Source organism: Sceloporus occidentalis, unplaced genomic scaffold (genome assembly GCF_023333645.1).
Source record: "Sceloporus occidentalis isolate IW3139 unplaced genomic scaffold, rSceOcc1.0.p SCAF_49, whole genome shotgun sequence".
Classification (NCBI taxonomy): Eukaryota; Metazoa; Chordata; class Lepidosauria; order Squamata; family Phrynosomatidae; genus Sceloporus; species Sceloporus occidentalis.
The window spans coordinates 6237680-6261632 of NW_028317029.1; the positions used below are offsets into that span (position 1 = coordinate 6237680).

The following is a 23953-nucleotide window of genomic DNA, read 5'->3' on the forward strand; positions in this document are numbered from 1 at the left end:
CAGTTATTTGGAAATAGTTGTAATTGACAGATCATATGGTCGGATCACTGCTTACCCGTTCTTCGTTTTATCATTTGTTTGACCATTGTTATCATTATTCATATAGAACCTTTTATAACTGTCACCGGTAGAGAAAGGCTCACTTTAGATTATAAGCTCTATGGGGCATTAATCTTGTATCATAATGTATAAGTATCATAAAAGTGGGGATAAGGCCAAGGGATTTTTCCCTGTTTCACAATCCTAAGTAGGCTAAATAGAAAAAAAATAAGTTTCACAAAAAATAAGTTCTTAGAACTCTTCACAGCTTCATTAAAATATACCATTTTTCAAAATGCAATGTATGTTGAGCCCCATGTACAGCATGCCTAAAAGCTCCGTGTTGGCTCTAAACGGACTTTTAATGTAAGACGTATGCTACTTTCACATTAGCCCCGCATGAACATACTTAAATAAATTAGGAACAGTCACTTTTATACTTCCCATTGTGTAATTTTACTTACACCCACATGTTGCTATTTGCATATTGTTTCAGCGATTCTACATCCAGAGAGAGGGTTTAATTAGCTACAGACTTCCAATATGTTTCAGATAATGAGTTAACATGAGCGCCAACACAGTACTCCACCTCGCTAACTCCAAAACCTCTCCTAATTCTCCGAATGTCAGCATTATTCTCATTGAACCATATACGCCTCATTAAACAATTACATCGCATGGACTTCAAGGGTGTGTGTGTGTGTGTGTGTGGCCACTTGGCTTTCACAGGTGCAACACAATTACCTTTAACTAAGCCTACTAAAGCCATGAAAGCGATGAGAACTAAGGAAGGGGTGGTGTGTGTTTTGTGGGACAATTGTTGTTCCTTAATCTTCGGGGCAGTGTTGGTTCCAGTGATAGGATATACTATGTACTTTCATTTAAAAGGAAACTAGTCAAAAACAAATGCAAGCATGTAATGATCTTCGTTAAACCATGGAGAGCACATTTTCTTTGCATGCTTCCAGATGGGCCATCTAGGGTTGTCCTGATTACAGTCCACAACTAACCAGAGAATGCAGCATCATTCGACATGATTAAATAATAATTTGTCCTAAAGCCGCACAAGTGTTATATTCAGTAGGTTATGTAGGACAGTTCCATAATAAGCTTTTGTTTCTCGACCTAGGAATTCATCGTGCATCAGGGGTGGCTGATGATGGGGCTGTTGCCTCTGGGCAGCTACTATTTAAATAGAGCATTTCCTAAAGCTTTTTTATATGTTTTACTTGCATTCCCAGAAACACCAATCATGGCCTTTTTTTGTGTATTCGAGGAATTCCACTTAGGAAAATACGTTTTGGACAAATATGTGGAGGAAAACCCTCAACCACCTAGGAGTGTCTGATGCAGGACCAGCACGGCTCTCCTTGTCACCACTGCGATGTCTATTTAAACCTTCTTGTTTCATATCCAGAGTTTTAGGCTTTCTACTACTAGGAAATCTGGCAGAAATCCCCTGGTAGATACGCCATTTCACCAACACTCACCAATGGAACGAACAGCAATATCTTCACAATATCTTCAATTAATAAAAGTTAGTTTAAAGAGGTTAGGGATAAAATAAAGCAACAAGTTAAAGGAACAGGTAAAGGTTAGAGGAAATACTACACGTGGGCTGTAAAGGATCATGATAATAATAAATCATGCCATGGCAAGATTGGAAGACAATTGCTGTTTTTTCCCAGAGAATGCTTCTATTTGACCTTTGTATCAACTGTAGTATTTCTTCTTTTTTGAAGTAAGACATATTGAGTGGAAGCACAAAGGTGTATTATTACAGCGGAAGTGTAGAATAACAGCTAGATTACGACAGACAAAAGAGTGAAATAACACATGGATACATGTCTATGGGGTGATTTGGGCCAAAACGGAAGGCATGATGGAAACACTTTGGTGAATTCATTTACTGGACGAATTTCTAAACACTTAAATAAAAGAGAGGTGTTGCTTTGCATATAAAACTCATACACTATGTGTTAAATGTGGAATAGAATGTATAGTTGTTACAGTTAGGAAAGTTGCTGTTATATTGTTATATTGTTGTGCTCTTTGTTCTGTTGTCCGGATACACATCATACACACAAACAGCTTTGGATTTCTCTTAACTTGGTTCTGTCTTCAAAAATAAACTTGACATTTACCAACAGAGAATAATAAAAAAAGAACCCCTTCCCCCCCAAAAAATACCTATAGCTTCAGCCTCCAGAACAATGAATGCAGATTAAAAGTACTTCTCTCTTGAAGCACTCCAAATGAAACACTCGCAGAACACTCGCTAAGATGACTGGCGGTTAAGTATATCACATGAAAGGTGATGTGTTTGGCCAAACAAAGTGTGGAAAGAGAGAAATGCATTTGGGGGTTCTACAGAATCCCCCTATTTATTTGCAAAGGGGACATATCATATGCAATAAAAGCATATATCATGGCTGGAGCGTCCCTCTAAATAACATATGAAAACATACAAAGCAAGATATTTGGAATAGTCTGATAAGCATTATTTTGATAATTTCTCAAAAAGCCCATCTTGCAACACATTCAGCAATTCTTATAAAAGGGCTTAAGAGTAATTATATGTTAGAGGCTTTGTACCAGCATGCCGTGTCAATCAGTTTTTCCAATGAACAGGAAAATATCAGCGAACACTGAAAGGCAGCGAATATGATATTATAAAACGTTTGCCTCCAGGAGAGTTTAGTGAAAACACAGCATATGATACAGTGTGAAAGGGGAAAGCATATCAGATGCATAGTTTTGCCCCAAGAAATTTGAATGCGCTTTACAAATAACAATTGGGAGCATGTTTGATGGATGAATAGAAACAAAAATGTTCTTTCACGCAGTACTGTACATGCAGAGTGTTACAGTTCCAACGTTAGAGATCAAGATGGAAAGCGAGAAAATTAGTGTACACACACACATATATATATATATCAATCAAACAGCGAGAAATGGGTCTATTTGCCAAAAAGAGAGCTTACAGGGGAGTTGATCAATTGAACCCCCTGATTCCGGTTATACAGCTGGCATTATATAAAACAATAAATAATAATATCACTATCCAATATGAAAGACAAAATGTCTTCCTGTGCTTGTAGAGGCAGTAAACACCCTGACTAGGAAAATCCGCCAACCAGTCCATAGGCAGCCATAGGTCCGCGCAGCCTGGCGGTAATGAGGAACGCGGAGACGCATCGCTGCCACCTAGAGGTGAGACGGGAGCTCAATGACATGCAACCATTCGACGATATGCTTAGTCTTTTATAATCCAGTTTTGTCACGGTTTATACTATTAGATTAGATACGCTGGAGAGGTGGGCCCTGGACGCAAATATGCCAATACATACTTAAAACCCTCCAATGTGATGTTATCATTTAAAGAGGCATTATTGATGCAAACATAAAGCAACCAAGAATACCATAGCCGGTTAATCAAATCCAAGAATTACCGGTAGTTATTTTTTCTTTGTCAATCCGGCAATGGCTAATTTCAGCCGTCCTACTTTTATCTTGTAGCCTTATCTCGCTACAACGCATGTCATTTCTTTTCTGATGTGTAGGAAAAGAAAATAGATGAATATTTGTAGCGAACTCTCTTCCAAAGTAACCAGCGTCTGTATTGCTCTACAATGTTTCTGGATTCATTTACAACAAAGGCGGCGATTGAACTCGATAGAGATCAGCAAAGATCTTTGTCCACAGGAGAAACGTTATTTTCCCGGCCTACACACATAAACCTCTGTACGTCTCCCGTAGCCTCGATGCTGTGAGTATCAGAACACTTTAGTGAATGGGCCAATTGGGAACGCAAGCTTTTCCGAGCCAAAAATCCCCTGCCCACACTAGTGGTAATGTCACGATTATCAGTGACCTCCGAATGACCACATCCATCTGCAATTACTTTGCTGTATCAACTGTACAACAAAATACATAGACTAAATGTTTAACCCCTTCGTGACCTCACTGTTTTAAAACTTCAGAGTTTTAATGTTGAGCTGTAACTTTTGTCTGCTTTCTCATTTACTGTACCCACACAAATTATATATTGTTTTTTTTTATCAAGACAAGGAGAGCTTTTATACTTTAAACTTTAGAGCTTTAGATACCATTGTTCTGATCATATAATAATGTATTTAAAAAATAATAAAAAATTGATAAAAAGACCCTAACTCTAACTTTTAATTAACAAATCTTTTACCCGTCTACAAAAGCTAATGAAAAAGATTTTACTCTTTGCCCTGGGTTTAGAAAAGTATAAGTAGAGTATTGCTATTGTATAAGGGTGTAAAATGCCCCCTGAGATGCTACACTAGTTTTTTGTATTTTTAAAGGTTTTTTAATGTATAGTTCTAATGGGAATTTTTGACATTTTTTTACAATATCTTGGAACTGGATGGTCCCCCTTATGATGTCATGGTGACATCACTGGAGTCTGTTATTTTTACATTTTATTTATTCTTTAACCATTTTTTATTCTTTTGGATTTTCAGATTTATATCGTATATTTACATACGTTTACTGCTAAATAAAAAACCAAATGCATATGCTTCCGCAGCAAAAGCACAAAACCTATTTATTTTCTCAGGATACATTTGAAAAATAATGATTTTCTGTTTTTGTAAAGTGATTTTCTGTTTGTGTGTCTGCAAAGAGCCACCAGAAGCACATATTGTATAATAATCCTTGGGGTGGTTAAATATTCTTGATGTCTTAGACTACATATGGACAAGCATTAAAATATAATATGGTTTGAAAGTTAAGCCCTGAAATGGATTATGTTCCAGAGGCTTAAAATAATGTAAAGAAGAGTAATTTGTGTTGGTTTCTGGATGTGACCAGTGAAAGCATTAGGAATTCATCATGGATGTTAAAGGTCACAGAGTCCTATACATTCTTATAATGGAGGTGGGGAGCAGTCCTGTAGCTTATTTCGATATGGCTTTTTGGGTGTCAATGTAATGAGACATGATTTTTCCCCGCTGGACAGAAAGCGCTATTTTTTGCATACATGGTGCCATCACCCAGGATAAACTCTGGGGTTTATTCATAAAGAGAGACTGTAAAATGCTCCCCGTGTCGATTGTTCAATTTTTAGCCCCAAAACCCAAAATGTGGCACTTGGGATCAACTACATTATTTCTTCATCAGCTAAGCCAGCTCTAGCGTTACATCCTGGGGAAGTAACACCCCAAGGTAAACTGCGGCCTTCGATAATCTAAAAAACAACATGTGATTTCAAGCGACTTCAATGAACATAAGGAAACTATTAAAGATCAGTTTATTAATATTACAAAGCAAGCATTCATGTAAATACAAATTCCACTTTAGGATTCATTTTCCACTAAGCTGTTTGTACTATGTCTTATATGAAAGCTGCAGAACCAAATTAATTTCCATTTGTCCTGGTTAAGCGGAATATTTGGATAGATGAACTTCTTTTGTAGCAGAAGAGGCTAGCGGCAGAGACTATGTCTGTAATTCCTTTCTGTATGTGTGAGGTTGTTGGTCCCCTCATGCAGGCAAAATTCGCCTCGCATTTTGGATCGAGAGCCCTTGAGGATGTGACTAGTCCTGACTTTTGATGGAGATTTTTTCTCTGTAATGGTAACAGTGAGCTAAAATCTCACCCCGAGAGGGTATTTGATTTAGGGCAAGTTTCTTAAGCGCTGTTCGTGCTCCACTGAGCTGTTCTCATAGTTTTTTTTTTTAATAGCATGAGTTGCAGTTGAGTAACATTGAGGTTAAAGATTTCATTATGAAGGAGCCAAGTTTACTAACTTTCTGCTGTAAGAATATCAGACCGGACCCTGTATAATGCAGACTCACAGAAGTCCTAGCAGTCATGTAGGCATGAATCTACCTGCCTCTTTCCACTAAAGCCATCCTAGAGGATATGTGCTGGGGTAACAGACCCCTGAAGTACAAAAGTTTTGGATTTTTGGAGCTGGTACCCATTACATCTGCTGCTAATGACTTATGTAAAGCAGCACAGAATCTGCTGGCGCTATATAAATAAATGTCATGCAGTACAGGAGTAGCCAAATGTCCTTTACCTAGTCCAAAGAAAAGGACTTAAGTGCAAAGTAGATCATTGCTGGAGGGGCCCTAAAATGTAAGATGAGTCCTTTTTCCTCTCAAAGTTTTGCAGTTTTTAAGAGCATCTCCACCATGAAAACCACACAACCATCAACCTTTCTGAAATGACCACGGTGAGAGAGCAACAGGGGCTAGTACTTACCAAGCAACAGATTCAACCTTAACTATGTTTAATATCACTTCGATGACAAATGTATTTAAAGCACAATCTCAAATCAAAAACATGCCAGCCAAAAGTACTTCTTTAAAACCCAAATCCTCCTATCTTCCCCCAATGTCCTTGTAAGCGCTGTGTAATTTGTTGGCGCTATATAAATAAAACATAATAATATTCTAAGGGGTCAGAATGTTTGTGGGTTATGAGTGTGTCATAGTGTTCTACTGGGCTAAAAGTCACAATAATGTGTATAGCAACATTAGGAAATGGGTTTATAAAATAAATTGTATTTATAAAATATTTTTCATTCTTAACTTGATACATCAATAACTACCAACAGGTCCCAAAGTAATCTATAAAGCTCCATAGTAATGACTACTCTAAAACTAGTATCCCTCTTTGGTCATTTGTAATGTTGAGATAGACAAAAAGTCCCCAGAGAACAATGCTTTTTTTCTCCTTTGAAACATATGTTTTTAACATACCTGTCCAAGCATGTCCGGGGCAAGAGGAATCACTGGCCAGATTGTAGAGTACACCCCAAAGAACACTAACCACATGAGCATGCTCCCCCACACAGCCAGGTGACTGAACTAGAAAGGAGAAACAATTTGATCAGACTTTTTTTATTCACAACAGTGACATCATATGAAACACTTGTGATCATTTGTACTAAAAAAACAACTGGTCCTATATGAGGTCTAAGTATGCTTGCCACAGAGAACCGAATCTTAGCCACCTTAAACTCACTTGGTTATACTCATAAGCAGCTTGCGCATCTCAAACTTCTACAAGGGAAATCAAAATCAATGGCCACTTACCTTTGTCCATGCAGTGGTTTCAAGACCAGCTTTCAAGCAGACTGTTACCACAACATACTGTAAAACACAAGCAGATAGAATTAAATGTACAGAAACACTTTAACATATTTATTATATTTACTACAGAGAACTTACTGTGTAAACAATGTTTCCAACGAATAAATAGTCTACAACATGCCCGCTGGGAAATACAGCATCTGCAAATAAAGAGCGATGGTTATGAAGATTAATAATGATAAAAGGATATTTCTGACAAATACAGTTATTTAATAAACCGCGAGTCTGAACGTGAACTGAATTGAAGTGAGATAGAAACATTTACACACGGTGACTTCACTATTCTGAAGGGTAGACACTCAAAATTAACTATGCAATAAGCAGGGGCTGGTGAGGGGGATTCTTTCATCCCCATGACTGGTCCAGCAGGGAGCTGTGAAATCTACAGAGGACTGTGTTGTTGATATCGCTGCTCCCACGTGGCCACCTTAAAGCACATTTAAGCTGAGCAAAACTGCCAGATAGGTAAGGAATGAGCCCCCCACAAAATCTCAATTTGCACAACTGAAATGTTAAGGGGGTTTTTGTCATCTTTCCCATTAAGCGGGCAATGAAAAATTAGGCTCAACTTACAACTGCATGTTAGAAAAGATTAATCATGAAATAGGCCTGTCATTAGAAAGGTCTGCACAACAAAACGGTCTACCAATAAATGTATAGAGTGAGGAATCATAGATGCTTTAATAGGCTTCATAGTGTACTTTTCTTGGTCAATAAGGACACTTAAAGCATACATATTGTAAATACACAGCATGTGTGTGTGTACATAATGTCGTGTTAAACGGAAAGTACACCCTCTTTGAATTCTATGGTTTTACATATTAGGACATAATAACAATCATCCATTCCTTAACATTGGGTAAATACAACCTAAGATGAACATCACATGACATATTATAACATTTCATGATTTATTCAACAAAAATAAAGCCAAAATGGAGAAATTATGTGTGAAAAAATGAATGAAAAGGATGCTGTTTGATACTGGGAACCTGGGAACTTCCTAAGGTTGACATTTAAGAAACTGACCACTACATCCAGAGGCTCTGGCATTTGCCAGATATGTGTGATACCATACTGCCACCTGTCACTCAAGTCCATTCTGCACTCCTCAAGAATTCCAGCAGGCCGAACCATATGGGCTGGAGCTTATATCCATCGCAGCACCCCATGTATTGAGAATAGTGAAAGAATGGAGAGCAGGTAACTTGAGGTGGCAAAGAATATTCTTTTTCATTATATATATTTGACTCATTACAGTTTATATTAAGAGAACAAATGTGAATGTGGACAAGCTGTGTGCCAGAGGTCAGGCCAGGTCATGTTTTGTGCTCCAAGAAGGGTGTAACAATTCCCACTGTCCAGGTCATTCTGTCACAAACATCCCCTTTCCATTCAGGGATCTACTTATATAACAACCGCACCATGACCCTACGAGTCAACGTACAACATAGTATCGACTTATAAAATATGCACATTACCAAAGCATGGTGTATGTTATGTGTATTCATCTGTGTTGTTAATATTTTCATGGCTACGCTTATAAAACGGAAAGAGGTGATTTGAGCATCACAATTCCCTTTATTGCTACTACAGTATACGTTACAAAAAGACACAACATTTTGCTTCTTAGGCGTCACAAAGACCAGAAACATCTTGCAGGCCTGGCTGTTAGGTTGGTTAATCACACTTACTGCATCAATACGTTTCTATGTGCTCTTCCCTAGGGATAGCAAGTAAAAAAAGAGATCAACCAGATGTTTAGAAGCACATGGATTATTAAATATAATTTTTCCAATATATATATATATATATATATATATATATGCTCAGATATTTGTTTAAAAGGTGCATTTATATGGAATTACTAGTGCAACAATTACCGATACATGAAAAAAGATACAGAAAGTAGGAAATTGTTAGTACAAAATGACAAAAACGCTTATGATTTGGTAAGAACTATGACTTGAATCTGCATCCGAAAAACACGGCACTCTGGTTAACTGCTTTACAAGAAGCCTAGCCCTTTCTGCAGACCGAGACGGAGCCATCTGCACGTGGTTCTTGCCTGGGCTCCCCTTTGGTCTAGAGCTTGGACCTTTTTTTCACTTAATAATACATACTTTTGCACCAGAAAAAAAATACTGTAGCTACCATGATTTACTTCATATAAAAGCCCAAACAGAGGAGCCATCATGGCATACAAACATCCTGGTTCTGCACTGTAACATTCGGTTTGTAAAGGAATTGGGACCTGTTTTCCGGTGGCGCGCCTTACTTTTGATTTGAACTGCCAACGATCAGGAGAAAATTGAGCCTTTAACAAAAGTTGACGCCTTCTTGGGTTAATGTAGAAAAGATGTAAAGTTTCCTAAGCTTTCGAGATCTCAGTGGTCACTCCGTCAGATGATACAAACACACGTAAAAAAGACTAATGCTACAGTTTACTAACCACCAAAAACGTTTCCATAGTGAAAGTTTTCACAATCATCACATATCTGCACCCTCCACTATGAAAAACTCCATATTTACTTTTCTTATAATATTCCAGGTAATTCAAATCGTGGCTCCCATAAGTACGCACCTTTCAAGAGTAATATGTAATTTATTACAACTGAAGAGGTACTGAACACTGATAATGGAAGCAGCAATAACTCTTAAACTTAAAACGTAACTTTCACGCAGAATACTCGTCCGTGGAATGCAGCGCCTTCGGCATTCTTTCTGCGTTTGTTTTTAAGTGTCTTCTATTGAAATCTTTACAACGATATCACATATCCAGGTGACACGGGAATCTAAATGTAAAAGTATCTTCTAATATTCCGAGGTCGCACTTACCCAGAGCCCTCTAGTAACAGCTGAAATGTAATACTATTGGGAAGGTTCGCTGCAGGAATGGAAGAAGTTTATAACCTTTGTGCAAATAATTATACTTTTCTCTCCTTTTGTTATACGAACCCGGATTTAATGAAATGGGTTGCTCAACGATATTAAGAAATAGTTTAAAGATCTGTAGTCTTAAGATGGGGTAAACAGAAATGTATAAGGTTGCACTGTAATTAAATACATTCTACGGTGCTTGAACTCTCATGTCAGGTAATTAGGAATAAATAAATATTGTACGTGGTAGAAGAAAAACAATCATGTCTTCTAATGTTCTTTACAGCCGCTTAAAAAGAACCCCATAAAATGTCGCAATTATTAAAGGACAAAAAGATCTGGTACCATAAAGGTCATAAATAAAATGGAAGGATAGGAGAAAATGGGAGAGGGAGGAACATAAACGTTTGGTGGGTAAGTGGAACAGCCTGGCAGCAGTAGTGGTAGAGGTTAATACATTGAGGGAATTTAAACATGCATGGGGTATGCAAATGGCTATCCTGAATATAAGAAGAGATCAAGGACCGATTAGGATTTGAGTCTTTACAGCAGGGAACATGGGCAGACTAGACGAGGAGAATGATTCTTATTGGCCGTCATATTCTATGTTTCAATAACGTGAGACAAGCGGACAGAGTAGGAGAGGGAGGAACCCGAATAGAAAGGGATACACCGTCGACCCTAAAAGGATTTCGGGTAAAACCAGAGGAGAAGGAGGAAAGATCTCACAAAGCGTGAGAGGAGAAAAGAAATGGATTTGGGGCTGAACGGGAAAAGGGAGAAGATTGAGTAATGAATGAGAAAGACAAGGTGGGGAAAGGTGACCATCGTTAAGGAAGATAGCTGAAGAGGTAAGAGGGTTACTAAAACAGACAGATAATAAAAAGGACCAAATGTTCTAGATACCTTCTAATGGTGCCCTCAGTAAGCATAAACACGCTATTCATGTATTCTGATCCATTTGCCCCCTCTTTTTCCGTGTGGGTGACAGTTATACTTTAAAATGATCTATGAAATCTTCATAACCAAAGGCACAATTTCTTGAGATTTTTGGTTAGTGGTTCCATAACAGTACACGAGAAGATCCTGCACTTAGCTGGTAATGAGATGTAAACGTGACCCTGTACAACACAAGATCTGTGAAGAATTATTGGAAGAGGTCTCATTTTACACAGCAGGTGGAACTGAATTTGTCTTCTTACTAACGATCCACTTTACTAAATGGTTAGAACAGAACTAAAGGCTGCCTAAAGGTAAAATGCCACAGAGGTCATCTGTGGCCATCAATTTCTCCATAAATCAATGCAAATGCTTTTGTTTTCTATATCGTCATTATGTTTTGACACAAACCCTTTATTTTTGGCTTGGCCCACACTCTGGATACAGTGTAATTACTCATCCTAAATCTTATGAATGACAGAGCCGTGGCAGGGTTCTTGGGTCTTCTGTGTTATAGTTCCCTTACCTTCAGTTCCTTGTCATATGCTGGCAACTAACTTAGTGATTTATCGCAAGTACAATTAGACTAGCTGAAGAATGTGGATTAAAATATGTTGATTAAATGGATATGATTTATTGCCTTGAATAAATTCCAGAAAGTTAAGTCTATAGAGGAGCCTCCCACACTGTGTCTAAAAGACAAGCTTTGTTTCACTTCTTTATCTCCCTTTTGCATTCACCGTTAAAAAAGATTTGTTCCAAAAAAACATACATTTATCATTGATGTTGTGAAGACTGAAGAAAGAATTAACCAGAGTTCAGGGAAAGAGTAAAATTCAGATCAACTCAGCTCAACCGGAATGCTATTCAGCAGTTACAGTTCACTTCTGAAACCCTGTGAGTTCTGTTGAGCCGTCTCTTCATCAAATCCATCAGGGTCGGTTGTTAACACTAACCTCAGTAGATCCAAGTTCCTGGACCCAACCAATGCAACTCATTATAGACTTATCACTAAATTTCAAGGTAAAGATACCAAAATATCTACAGAATGCGGAATTCAGAATTTTTCTCCTGTAGGTTGTTGATTTGACAGCTATATATATATATATATATATATTAGTACAAGTGCATATGGGTTTCTAGGTTGCAAATCATTAGATTCTATAACAGGGGTGTCCAAGTTTTTTCTGCAGTGGGCCACTTCATCAGAATTGTATCCGTGCGAGGGCCGCACTCATTTTTCACTGAGAGAAAATACGGCCTTTAATAAGATATGCAGATTAAAATAAAGTAAATGACACAAAACCTTTACTTTTCCTCTCACTGATTTCTGGGATTTCTGGGCCTACAAATTCAGGATTCTGGATAAGTAAAAATTAAATAGTTTTATTTATTTTAGGGATGCACTAAAATGAAAATTCTGGACCAAAACGGAAAATTCTGGGTTCACTTAGCCGAAACTGAAAGTGACCCCCCCCCACATTTTAATTAAAGTAAGTTACACACCAAAATTGTACGAAAAAATTATATATTGTGATTGTTAACAGCAATCTCAGGCATTCCCAGATTCCAGCATGTACTGGTTGGCTGGGCATTGTATTTTTTGTCCAATTTTAGTGTGTAACCACACTTTTATTAAAAGTAACACACCACGATTGGACAAAAAAAAATCAACAATATGACTTGGCATGATAGGAGTGTGATTGCTAACAGCAAACACACTCTTTTTATACCCAGGCAACCAGTGAATGCTGGAACCTAGGCATGATGGGACTGTGATTGCTGTTAGCAGATTGCTGTTAGCAATCCCACTCCTATCATCCCAAGTCAGCCAGTACATGCTGGTACAGGGTGGCTGTAAGTACAGACCCCTTACTGCTGGCAGCATCAATACACAAGGGGGGCAGCTAGCCAGGTTTCAGCATGTACTGGCTGACTTGGCATGATAGGAGTGTGATTGCTAACAGCAAACACACTCTTTTTATACCCAGACAACCAGTGAATGCTGGAACCTAGGCATGATGGGACTGTGATTGCTGTTAGCAGATTGCTGTTAGCAATCACACTCCTATCATCCCAAGTCAGCCAATACATGCTGGTACAGGGTGGCTGTAAGTGCAGACCCCATACTGCTGGCAGCATCAATACACAAGGGGGGCAGCTAGCCAGGTTTCAGCATGTACTGGCTGACTTGGCATGATAGGAGTGTGATTGCTAACAGCAATCACAGTCCCATTATGCCTAGGTTCCAGCACTTACACATCCATGCTATCACACACACACAAATTCATTCATTCACAGATTCATTCCCTCAATCAGACATACTCATTCACACAACCTACCCCACCCCCTTACCTGCTCTACAGCTCTCGATGCCGCTTACAGACTTCAGCAGGGGGCGCGGCCTCCCTCGTTCTCCCCACAGAGGAGGCAGGACTGGAGCAGAGAATAGACCCTCCCACAAGTAAGCAGCAGGGCTCTTGTGATCCTGGCTGCCGATCTCATGCGGGCCGCACCTCGAGGTTCCGCGGGCCGCACCTCGAGGTTCCGCGGGCCGCATTTGGCCCGTGGGCCGCATGTTGGATGCCCCTGTTCTATAACTATATTCTAGAACTATGATGACTAGTTATCATGCCCAATATTGCTCTATACCTTAGAGTTTGCATTGTATGCGTTCATCAAGGTCTTTTTTATACATAAAACATTTACGGACAACATAAATTAATGTCATTTTTGCGCACTGAGAAAGAAACTGGACGGGGAGGGTTTCTGCCCACAGCTGAATGTAGTAAACGTCAGTAAAATGCAATAAGTCATACCAAAAACTATCTGGAAGAGTGATTAGTGGGTCATAGAACCGTTAATAAGCGCCTGTCAATGGGAAATATTATGTTCTCTCCCTCCTGTAACCTTGGTATCTCTTCACTGTTTCTCCAGACACACTCCACAGCTTCGCTGGCAATAAACACACTGCTATGTGCTGACAAATGAACAAATTCTTACCGTGCTCCAGCATCTTCAGCGGAAACCAGAAGAGAATAAGGGAGTGGACTAAGGCGTTGATGCAGTGACCCCAAAAAACCTAGGAGAAAAAAAAAAAACGCAAGCAAGTCACATAGCTGACTCTCAGCACCCATCTGAAGTGGTCAGGTGCTTCATATTCAATTGTCCCCAGCTCCCGGGAATGAATTAAAGTGAATGACTGATGCTTTCTCCCAGCAGAAGTGGTAGAGGCTTATACAGTGAGTGCATTCATTAACGTAAGGGCTCTTTACAGCAGGAAAAACAGGTAGACTAGATGGGCCGAATGGTTCTTATCTGCTTCCAAACTCTACGTTTCTATGCTTCCATATTTCATTCTTATATTTCCCTTCTAGCAACGACAAGTGTTTGGAGGTAGACTTTTAGTGTAGGATGTTAAGCTTTAATTATTCTTATTATTTGCTGTTGATTTAATTCCTTATTTAAGTCCCTATTACAATATTTCAGGAAATAGGTGACCGGCAGCTCTCTTTAGGATGGAGTTCTGCTGCAGAAGAGGTATGTGAATTAGTATTTTGGAAAGTAAATGAGTGAGTGTTCTAGCTATATGCAGGTATGCATTGAAAGCAAGCATGTGAAAAATAAATCCCTTGTGGCTGTTCTTTTTGAAAGGTAGCCAGCTGGCCTCTGCACAAAGGGAGACATAAGTCAGATTTATTCACTGGAAAGGAGACGCTAATATGAGATAATGCATCTTAAAGGTGAAATCTAATTTCTCAAATCAGTACCCTGAGAGGAAGGTGCCGGTTTAAATTTCTCCCCAGGAGTGGAACAATATGTGTTTTTGTCTTTCATTTAAGAAGAAGCCGTAAACTGCTACTATCCGGGGAATATAAACCTGCGAGCTTCCGGAATCCTACACGTAAATACTTCAGTATACTTAATAAGCATTTGCATGGGTGTTTGCAGCAAATAACCAATTCCTATAAACTCCTTATAAAATCCTTCTTGTCTGTATGGCAGTGATCGCTGTATCTCAAAGGCACTTTTCACTTAGACGTGTACTCTCTAGTATGTTAAGAAAAAAAGCGTAAAAAAACCCCATGAAAATGTGTAAGAATATTTTATGATTTCAATGGCAGCAAACTATCAATGCCTGCTGTTCATAACTGAGAACCCCTAGGGTAGGCTACCATATCCTTGAGGGTGGGGTAGCCATGGACAAAGGCAGGACTAGTCCTATATAGCATTAAATAAGTGGGGAGTGGGAGTGGCAGTGACTAAACACAGCTCCCCTGCCCCTGAGAAAGAGAAGAGTGACCCAGGGAAGCAGCACTTCACCCGGCGACTCAAGTTTTTTTGTCATTTTCTGACGGTTTTCTAGCAGGGGTTATTACGGGGTTAACACTGTAACAGTTAGCAACAGCTTTGGTGCCAGGAGTTAAAGGTCGGTAACAGCCACTCTTTTGGTCGGCGGCAGGGGGCTCCGCTGGCATCAACCAATGAAGGGCAGCTGCTCTTCTTTGATTGATGCCAGACGAGCCCCCTGCCAGCGACCAATTGAGTCGCTCTTACAGACCTTTAACTCCTGGCGCAATCCTACGGATTCCCGTTTACCCCTGCTATACTACAAAGATTAACACAATATTCAGCTATGAAAATGTTTGCAAAATCATCATAGCTGAGGTTATTTGTGATATATCATGACTGTAAAACAAAGGATGTACTAAAAACCACCAACTGGTACACTGAAACTATTGTGGCTATATGCCCAAGAATTCCCATTTGCATTTGATAATTATGTCATCCTACATGTGTTTGCTATAAAATATTTGTCATATAAATAATATTTCTCCAAAAGCTGGATGTTAAGTATATGTGAAAGCAATAAAATATTAACAAGGGGAAAGGGGGAAAACATGATATTTCATAATAAATACCTAGCTAATTCTGGCCACTGCCTTTGTACAGGAACCTTCCCCAGGGGCTCTCGCGTCGGCTGGTATAATATTCTGTCTGTTCCCAGCTGAACTTTTATCCCAGATCACAATAGGCATTACCTGCCACCAAATATTTAACACCCCTTAACAGCCCTCTTCTGCTTTAGGAGAACAGACATACATAGATCCCATGAGAATATTACATTTCTAACTGTAATATTTTTGTTCATTAAACCTTTAAACGCTGAATGTTGCTGTAATACAACATATATATTCTACCATAGAACTTCTCTTGGGTTAATGATCCATAACTAAACTCCTTCTCCAGCTTTGATCTGGATAGTTGTGATAAATACAAGGACTTATATGATTAAAAAAGAATATAATATGTGTTCCTCTCCATTCGTAGCATGAAAATGACCACCAAGCTAAGGTTTTTATGGTAACACTTAACATATTGGTGATACGCAAGATAATTGGCTAATGACATGCTAATTTGAAAAAAATTCCAACGTTCTGTGATGTTAATGGATCCTGAGGACTAAATTGGAGCAGGCCTATTAAATATCAAAGACCACCCAGCCCTATGCCTAAACATGCATTAAAAATAAAGCCATTAATACTAGGGCTACCAGTGCATTCTGCTTATAGCACTTTGGCTCCTTCTCAATTATATCAATTTTATCAATAAGTGTTAAATGTATGTTTTCTCACTGCTAGATTCCCTATCATCCAATGCAGAGATATTTGTCTGGTGACACATCCTATTTTTCAACGTTAATAATTGCTATTAATTACGATCTCCTTTAATTATCCTTTCCCAGCCCAGGCAGGGTTCGCAGGGTTTGACGGGAGTTGTTACTCACAGAATTTGCCAGGGCTCACGATACTGCCCGGCCCATAGGCAAGGGACCAAATTAGGCCCTCATCCATGTACTGTAGCTATAGCTTGAATTAAAAAACAGAGCATGAGGTTAGCCCAGTTCCATAATGTGTGTTGTAGCCCATGTAGCCTCAACGTGGCCAAGAGTACAAGAAAATAGCCCAGATTCCCTTGTGGCTAATCCTCAAATGGCCAGGAATGGTATCGGCAGAACAATCCTAGCTGGATGTGCTCAGGTTTCCTTACCCGGCCAGTACTGCAGGTTATACGTATCTAGCTAGAAAGTGTCTACAAGAAGCTATAATTAACTCCATGGCCTCTTTAAAGCTTCCAGCATCAAATGCACCAAAGTGTTGCAAATCCTTTAATTTGTTGTAGAGGGCTTCATCTTATTCAATTGCAATTTGATTCACACAAAAAGGATTTAAAAGTCTTTTACCCTTTAAATGCCAGAGGGAGATTCACACATCGAAGGATTAATGCACAAAACATAAACAAGAAGACATTCCAGTCCACGTCAAGTATACCAAACAGTGGGATTAAGCTCTGGTGCAAAGGTGCAGGTGCAATTTGCTAAGTGTTTATTTTATTGTGACTTTCAGTTCCATTCAGACTTACTCTTGTGTTAAATCCGTCAGCGTTCTGAGTGATTTTGTAGAGTTGAGGAAATCTTATCATGCTGTCCTGACTACACGAACGTTCACAGATTCCCAACATGAAAGGAGGTAAAGCAGTGAAAATCTGTAAAGAAGACAAGAAGGGAAATCACTTCACCAATCATTATTGTAATTACACCAATTGAGTATTAAGTTCATCCCACCTGTGCAGCGCATATCACTAAGCCTCACTTACACCCCAAAAACCGGCTTCTTCATTTCCTGAACTCTCAAGTAGACTGCTGTTTGAACCCCTTGTTTATAGCAATAAACCACAGACTGCTCTCATAAGATGGAAAACCTCTGGTTCACGTAATACTACATGGTGGGCCTGTGCACACACCTCAAAGCTTAAGAAGCATATAGACTTGTACTCGATACTTGACATGAGACCATCGTTCACTAGACTGGATTTCAAAGCTCTCTTGCAAGCCTCTTGCTGAGGAATATTGTACTGACATCCAAAGATTGTTAGACATGTTATAGCCCAATGCGTTTAAGGACTTTCACTTAGTTTATGGCACATGGCGTGACTGATTCATATTTGATTTCACCACAGTAGGATTAGTAAGTGGTGAAACGTGGAGACAATAAACTCCTATAGCAACTCATCACTTAAAAACGAGGCGATACAGCAGAGCTCCCGACCCCAGTCCTATGGAACAATACAAGATATAGAGACTTATTATGCCCTGGTGAGGCTATCCATAAAACCAGGATCACCTGCATTATAGAACGAAACCGAGGTTATCACATTCAGTTACTAATGTGTCTTAGGAAGACCACAGGGGAAAGATAGAACGTTCCACTTAAGTTTGACAGGATAATTGTTTGCAATAACCAGGGAAAGATTCCAAGGATGGCATTGCTTGTGAAAACTTCAAGCTGCTCCTTCCCGCTGTGATGGGCCAAACCCTGAGGTCCGTGTTACTGCCCCCGTAACAATGCTATTCCCAGCAACACATGTAATGGTGGACCTATCTTTAGGGCCGCTATTTACTACTAGTCTATATTATCCTTCTGTCAAGCTGAAATTATTTTGAAGGTTATAATTTCTTCACTATATCTTGGTGTGTGCCTGTATAAATCAATGATCTGTGTCTATTTATCTTGGCTCCTTTTCTCCAAGACTTGCTGATTGCAATGGATTTTAAGAGCATAAGTGCGATAAAGGCTTGGTGATATGTTTTTATGTAAATATGTTCAGTATTTATGTTGTATTTTTCTGGGCTTGGTTTTCTAACCTTTGGCAATAGATTTAAGCTCACGAACACATGAAGCTATTATATGTTATGGATAATGTCAGCAATGTGTGTTCATATGGAATATGTCAGAAGGACCTACTGAGAATCTGGCCGTTGATATAGAAAAAAGCTCATAGCAAATCAAATGTATCATTATATGTTGAAAGATAAAACTCAGGTTAAATTTGCAAATAGAAAAAGTCTTGGCGTGAAGCTCACTTATGATGCTCATCACGCGTTACCTAATACCATCCGAAATTTCAGGTGGCCAAACAGGGGAACTTTGTCGGGTGTGTGGCTAGTGGTGTGGCTAGGGGGCAGGGCTTTACTGGAACATTTTATGTGATTTTGTGTTCTATTTATAGCTATTTATGGAACCCAGTAAGTCATTTAAAAGAATAATACATTTCCGTTAAACAGTCTAAGTTGTAAACACATTTCCTGCTGTTTTTGTACAGACGTTGTGAATTTTGGGTCTGTAGAACACTGTGATATGCTCATACCTCCCAAACATTCTCAGCTCTTAGAAAAGAGATACCAGGGGAGTAAAATAAGGGACAGAGGTATTTGGGTTCCGAAGTGGGACTGCAATGCGGGGGGTATGTACTTGGCGGCGCATCGACATGGGACACAGGTAATAAGGGGTGAAACGATACAATAAAGAAATGCTGTGACTGTGCTGCAAGTAACAAAGGGCCAGCACTCTTCCACCTGGACACCTAAATGGGCACAAAAAAGATGAGAATAAAATCCCAGGGGTGATGTAATTTTATATGGCCTGAGACTAGGCCATGCTAGAGAGGAAGGTGTAAGAGATCTGTCCTCTGGAAGCCATATGCCCCTAGATCACCAAGGAGCATGTCCCTGGACTAACCCCTGCTTCAATAGTCAATTATAATCCTAAAGTGGATGAAAGGGTCAGCTTTCTTAGCATGTATATCACAATAGATTAAAATGCCACATTTCATTCTGAAAATTAACATGGCTCCATGATAAAAAATATGTACTACTTTAATCACCAATGCAAAATCAATGCAAAAGTTTGAAATGTTTGTCAAGACAATCTTGAGAATAGTCCTGTTGTCCGGTTCTTCCCACTGGTTGCTATGTTAATCAGATTTTCATACATAACCCCCAAGGTATCCAGCTGGTTTCCCTCTTCCTGACAGGTTGATTGCCTCCCCATGCCCCCAGGTCAGTTTCTTTCGTCGGGCAGAGGTGGCATATAGCCCACTGATTACCTACTAAAAGCTCTGTGTGGCTAGCCCTGCCCTGTGCACGGATAGCCCCAAGCCTTCACAAAGCCTATACCCTAGAAGAATGTCTTAGCAGTCTTTACATGCGCAGCCACTGCTCCCAAAGACAACAAAGTGTCGCAGCAGGTTATACCTTCCGTAAACATATATACAAGATATAGCCATGTTTAATTTCCTGTTGAAAAATGCATTTTAAGACACCAGTCTGTTTTATTGACACCAGGAAGCAACTTGATTAATGGAAAATGTGGTTTTATAGTGAATTTAGTTGTCAACAACGGTTTTAAATAGAGGGAATATGTTGCACGAGAACAAAATGTTTTCTCAAAATAAAGTCGAACTTAACAAGAAGGCTTGCAAGTTGCCGTATGTTGATAATTGACTATGATAAACCTAGCAGACATAAACAAAGAACGGAATTCTCGGCACTTTTTACATGTAATCAAAAACCAAAATGACTCACTTACCACATTGTACAAACCAATGCACCATCGTTCAAACAAAATTTGTCCAGAAAATCCATTAACAAATGCAAACCAAAGCTGAAACATAAGACAGAAAGGCAAAATATTACATTTTGATATTTCGTTAAATGTTTCCATATATATTGAAAAGAGATGGATGGAATGTAAGACCACCGGCTGAACACAGCTGGGTAATGTTCCCACAGACTTAATTATCAATGTTGTTTCAAAGCTGTTCAGTTCACATCAAACCACTACGGTAGAGATCTTTACCTGAAATTCATTTTATTTGGCAAAATACTATTTCTTTCTCTTGCCGTGAACGTTACCTCCATCGGCATAAAGCAGGGTTATTTTGTACATATGTTAACCATCTCGCTAAAACATTAATAAACTGCACAAAAAGGGTTAACACCGTAGTAACAAAGCACTGTACAAGGTCATTTATTTTACAAAAGTCTTTCAAATACAAGCAGTTTACAAAAAATGAACAGTTTCCAACCTTTTATTAATTGTATTCATGGGAGACCTCGCTGTCACACTTGCTTCTTTCTTTAATAAGTATACTTTAAGATGGGGGGGGTAGTACCGTCATTAATAAATATATTTTAAATATGGATGCTCGGTGTCTTTAACAATTTGTCTGTACAGTAAACAACCAAGCATCTTTATTTGCACAATGGAACTGCTCTCATGCATGGGGTATGTGTATATTATCATCGAGGGGCATATTGCTCTGTAGGGTGGTGTTTATCACACTAGCTGCTCAAATATTAGTAACGATGGAAGCCAGGTTTTAGGAGCTAGGCTTCGAAGGCTCAGAACCTTCCGAATTTCCATTGTTTCCAACAGCGTCTACCATGCTGTCATATTTTCAAATGAGTAAATCAGTCACCCAATCGTGATTCATTTACCAGGTCCTCTACAGCAGAACGCTGGACCTTCGTACATCTCAACCATCGCCTTTGGTGATCCTCCTATTGCAGCAAAATCACCAACATTACTTATTAATTGTATTTATTTCTCACAGAAAAAAATGTTTCCTTTACTCTATACTTGCCAGTGAAATATATTTATATCCTCCAAGTGTCCACCAGGCCAGTATGATATTCGTCTACCCATTATTTTTAAAACATGCGGTTAAAAGAATGTTTGCATATTAGTTGCATTCTACAAGTTGGTTCACAGTATTGATATTTTTTGGTTCATCTTTAATGATTGCCACAGAAATCGCCAATGCTTATTATTACTTGATGATTTATATCGGGCATTCACAGAGATGCTTTCATCACTAATTCCATACATGACTTCAGATGGTGCTTTCGGTAAAGTGGCTTGCAGGTTGTCATTGAATTCCCAAAGCATCTCCTCCATCCCCTACACAGCCCTTTTAAGCTATGACTCAGTTCTTTTCTTATCTCATAAACTCTTTGCTCAGCAGAACTTCTTAAGTATTTCTACGGCATTTCCATAGGAAGGTCAGTTTAGGTCTCGGATAGTCATCCCCTCAGGATTTATTATAACGGAAAAGTCAACCACTAGCTTCCTTAACAAGTGTTTGCCCCTAAGTAGATGGGAATAAAATACGTTTTTATTCTCCTTGGGTATTTCAACTCGATGAAGAAGGAAAAAAAACGTTCAAAACATTTTGACAATGTTTGGCAGTCAGTGAAAACAGTGTGACTGGTAATTAGAGAGACTAAAGGCCCCATGGACTCGCAACGCCTGTCTTCTCTTTAACAGCTGGGTCCTGTACTATGTGCTGCATAATCCTGCCGGAGCAGCAGTTTAATGATCTCTCAGCCTGCAATGCAAATCATTCATACGATGAGAGATGCCTTTTCTGAATAGTTCCCTAGATTTAGAAGGAGTTTTTATGATGATTTGCGATACCATCTCTCAGTGACCATGAACTCACTACAAAGACTTTTATCTCTAAAGATCCCATTCAGTAATTCAGAGAGGCATCAGCTTGTGTCACCCATTAAACCTGGTTGGTGGTAAAGGAAGGAACATTACATATGTAGATAACACGCTGCATTGTATAATAATATTGACGCTCTGCTAAATACGGTCTAGAGTGTCTACATTAGTGCAGTGGTGCTGGTGACCAGATATAATTCTATGTATTATAATATTTAGTCTGCTCACTCAGCAAGCTCTTTGGGCATATACAGGTATAGTAATTCAATGCAGTTTGCAAGGGTCTTCTTATAAAGATATAACTGAAGCTCCATAAAATCAGTGGTCCAATGTTATCATTTCTTGGACTCTATCACCCCTACATTGACCTCATGTGAATTCAAGGATCTGTTTATATTAGCATATGGAGATCACCTGATGGGATCAAGTCATGGATTGATCCTTATCTCACATCAAGGAAATAACCAGCACTGTTAATACTAATCGTGATATTCCATGATGTAGGAGGGAGATCACCGATTCATCTTCACTCCACAGCTACATGCCTGATCCCGTTGCAACCATGAAAATAACTCAATACAACTTCACGGGATCCATGTCAGGCTAAGAGGTAAACAGTGCCGCATTTGGTTTGGTGCCACTTTTCACCTCTGGTGGGAGATTGATGTAGCCCTGACCTCTAACTTGAAAATAGACTATTTTATATGGCAAATACACTCAGTTACCGAGGGATTAATTGTCTCTACAGCAGACTCATAGTTTAAAAACCGTATTTAATGATCACTTTGGTTATGATATGATAATCTTGACCAAGTAGTCCAAAGACAACAGTCATGTGTGAAACTCGTTAAGTAAATGTAGCCTCCACTTCATCCAACACACGCAAAGTAGGGAAAATAATTGAACTTTATGAGCTGAGAAAAACAGGTAATAAAAGCAGCGTTTCATAACATGCTTCTTTAAATATCACAGAAGACAAAGAAGGTACAACATACTTTATCCTGACTGGTCACAGACACACATTTATATGAGAAGTCCCAATGCCAGAACATTTTATAGTGGAAAGTGAAGTGTTTGAAGGTATTCCTTCTTATATGGGCCCAACAGCTCCCCATTCTGGTTTCAATTACCAATGATTAAATAAAAAAAAATGTCACAAAAAGCAATAACCTATTCAGAAACCGTATACAATATGAACTATATTTTCACCAGGGTTAAATAAAACAATCTCTACATGTATTTTTGACTACCTATGTGAGAGATGAGGGTCTACTTCTCTCTTTTTGATTTGGAACATAAACCGTTACCTTTTAAGACAATTAAGACAAAAATATTAGGCTGCTGATGGTCCAGTACAAACTAAATCTGAGCAGGTTTGGGCCTCACAGGTTGACTCGTCTAAGCCCATCTTGGACATAGAATTGTATCCCCTAGCAGTGAGCTTTCTCAAGTCTACCACTTTACAAAAACATAGGAAGATATATATTCCTATACTATCATGAGCATCACGGGAAGAATGCTAGCATAAGCCTTCTGTCTAGCCAGTCCATAACAGCAAGAGTCTCCTTCTGTCTGCTCTATTATCTCAGCATGGGTTTAAATAACTTTGGTTT

General features: G+C 39.0%; 1 protein-coding gene across 2 annotated transcripts in view; it reads right to left on the bottom strand.

The window, feature by feature from the left end:
* LOC149288965 (phospholipid-transporting ATPase IB-like) overlaps positions 1–23953 on the bottom strand; it is a 232119-nt gene that overhangs the window by 60909 nt on the left and 147257 nt on the right. The window contains exons 27-32 of one of the 2 annotated variants that reach the window (XM_089491122.1): positions 20421–20495; positions 17416–17538; positions 13996–14074; positions 7252–7313; positions 7117–7173; positions 6781–6888 (exon numbers count right to left, since the gene is read on the bottom strand). In XM_089491122.1, coding sequence (XP_089347248.1) covers positions 6781–6888; positions 7117–7173; positions 7252–7313; positions 13996–14074; positions 17416–17538; positions 20421–20495 — 504 coding nt within the window. The remainder of the gene's footprint in view (positions 1–6780; positions 6889–7116; positions 7174–7251; positions 7314–13995; positions 14075–17415; positions 17539–20420; positions 20496–23953) is intronic. The other variant, XM_089491123.1, reaches the window with a different exon arrangement.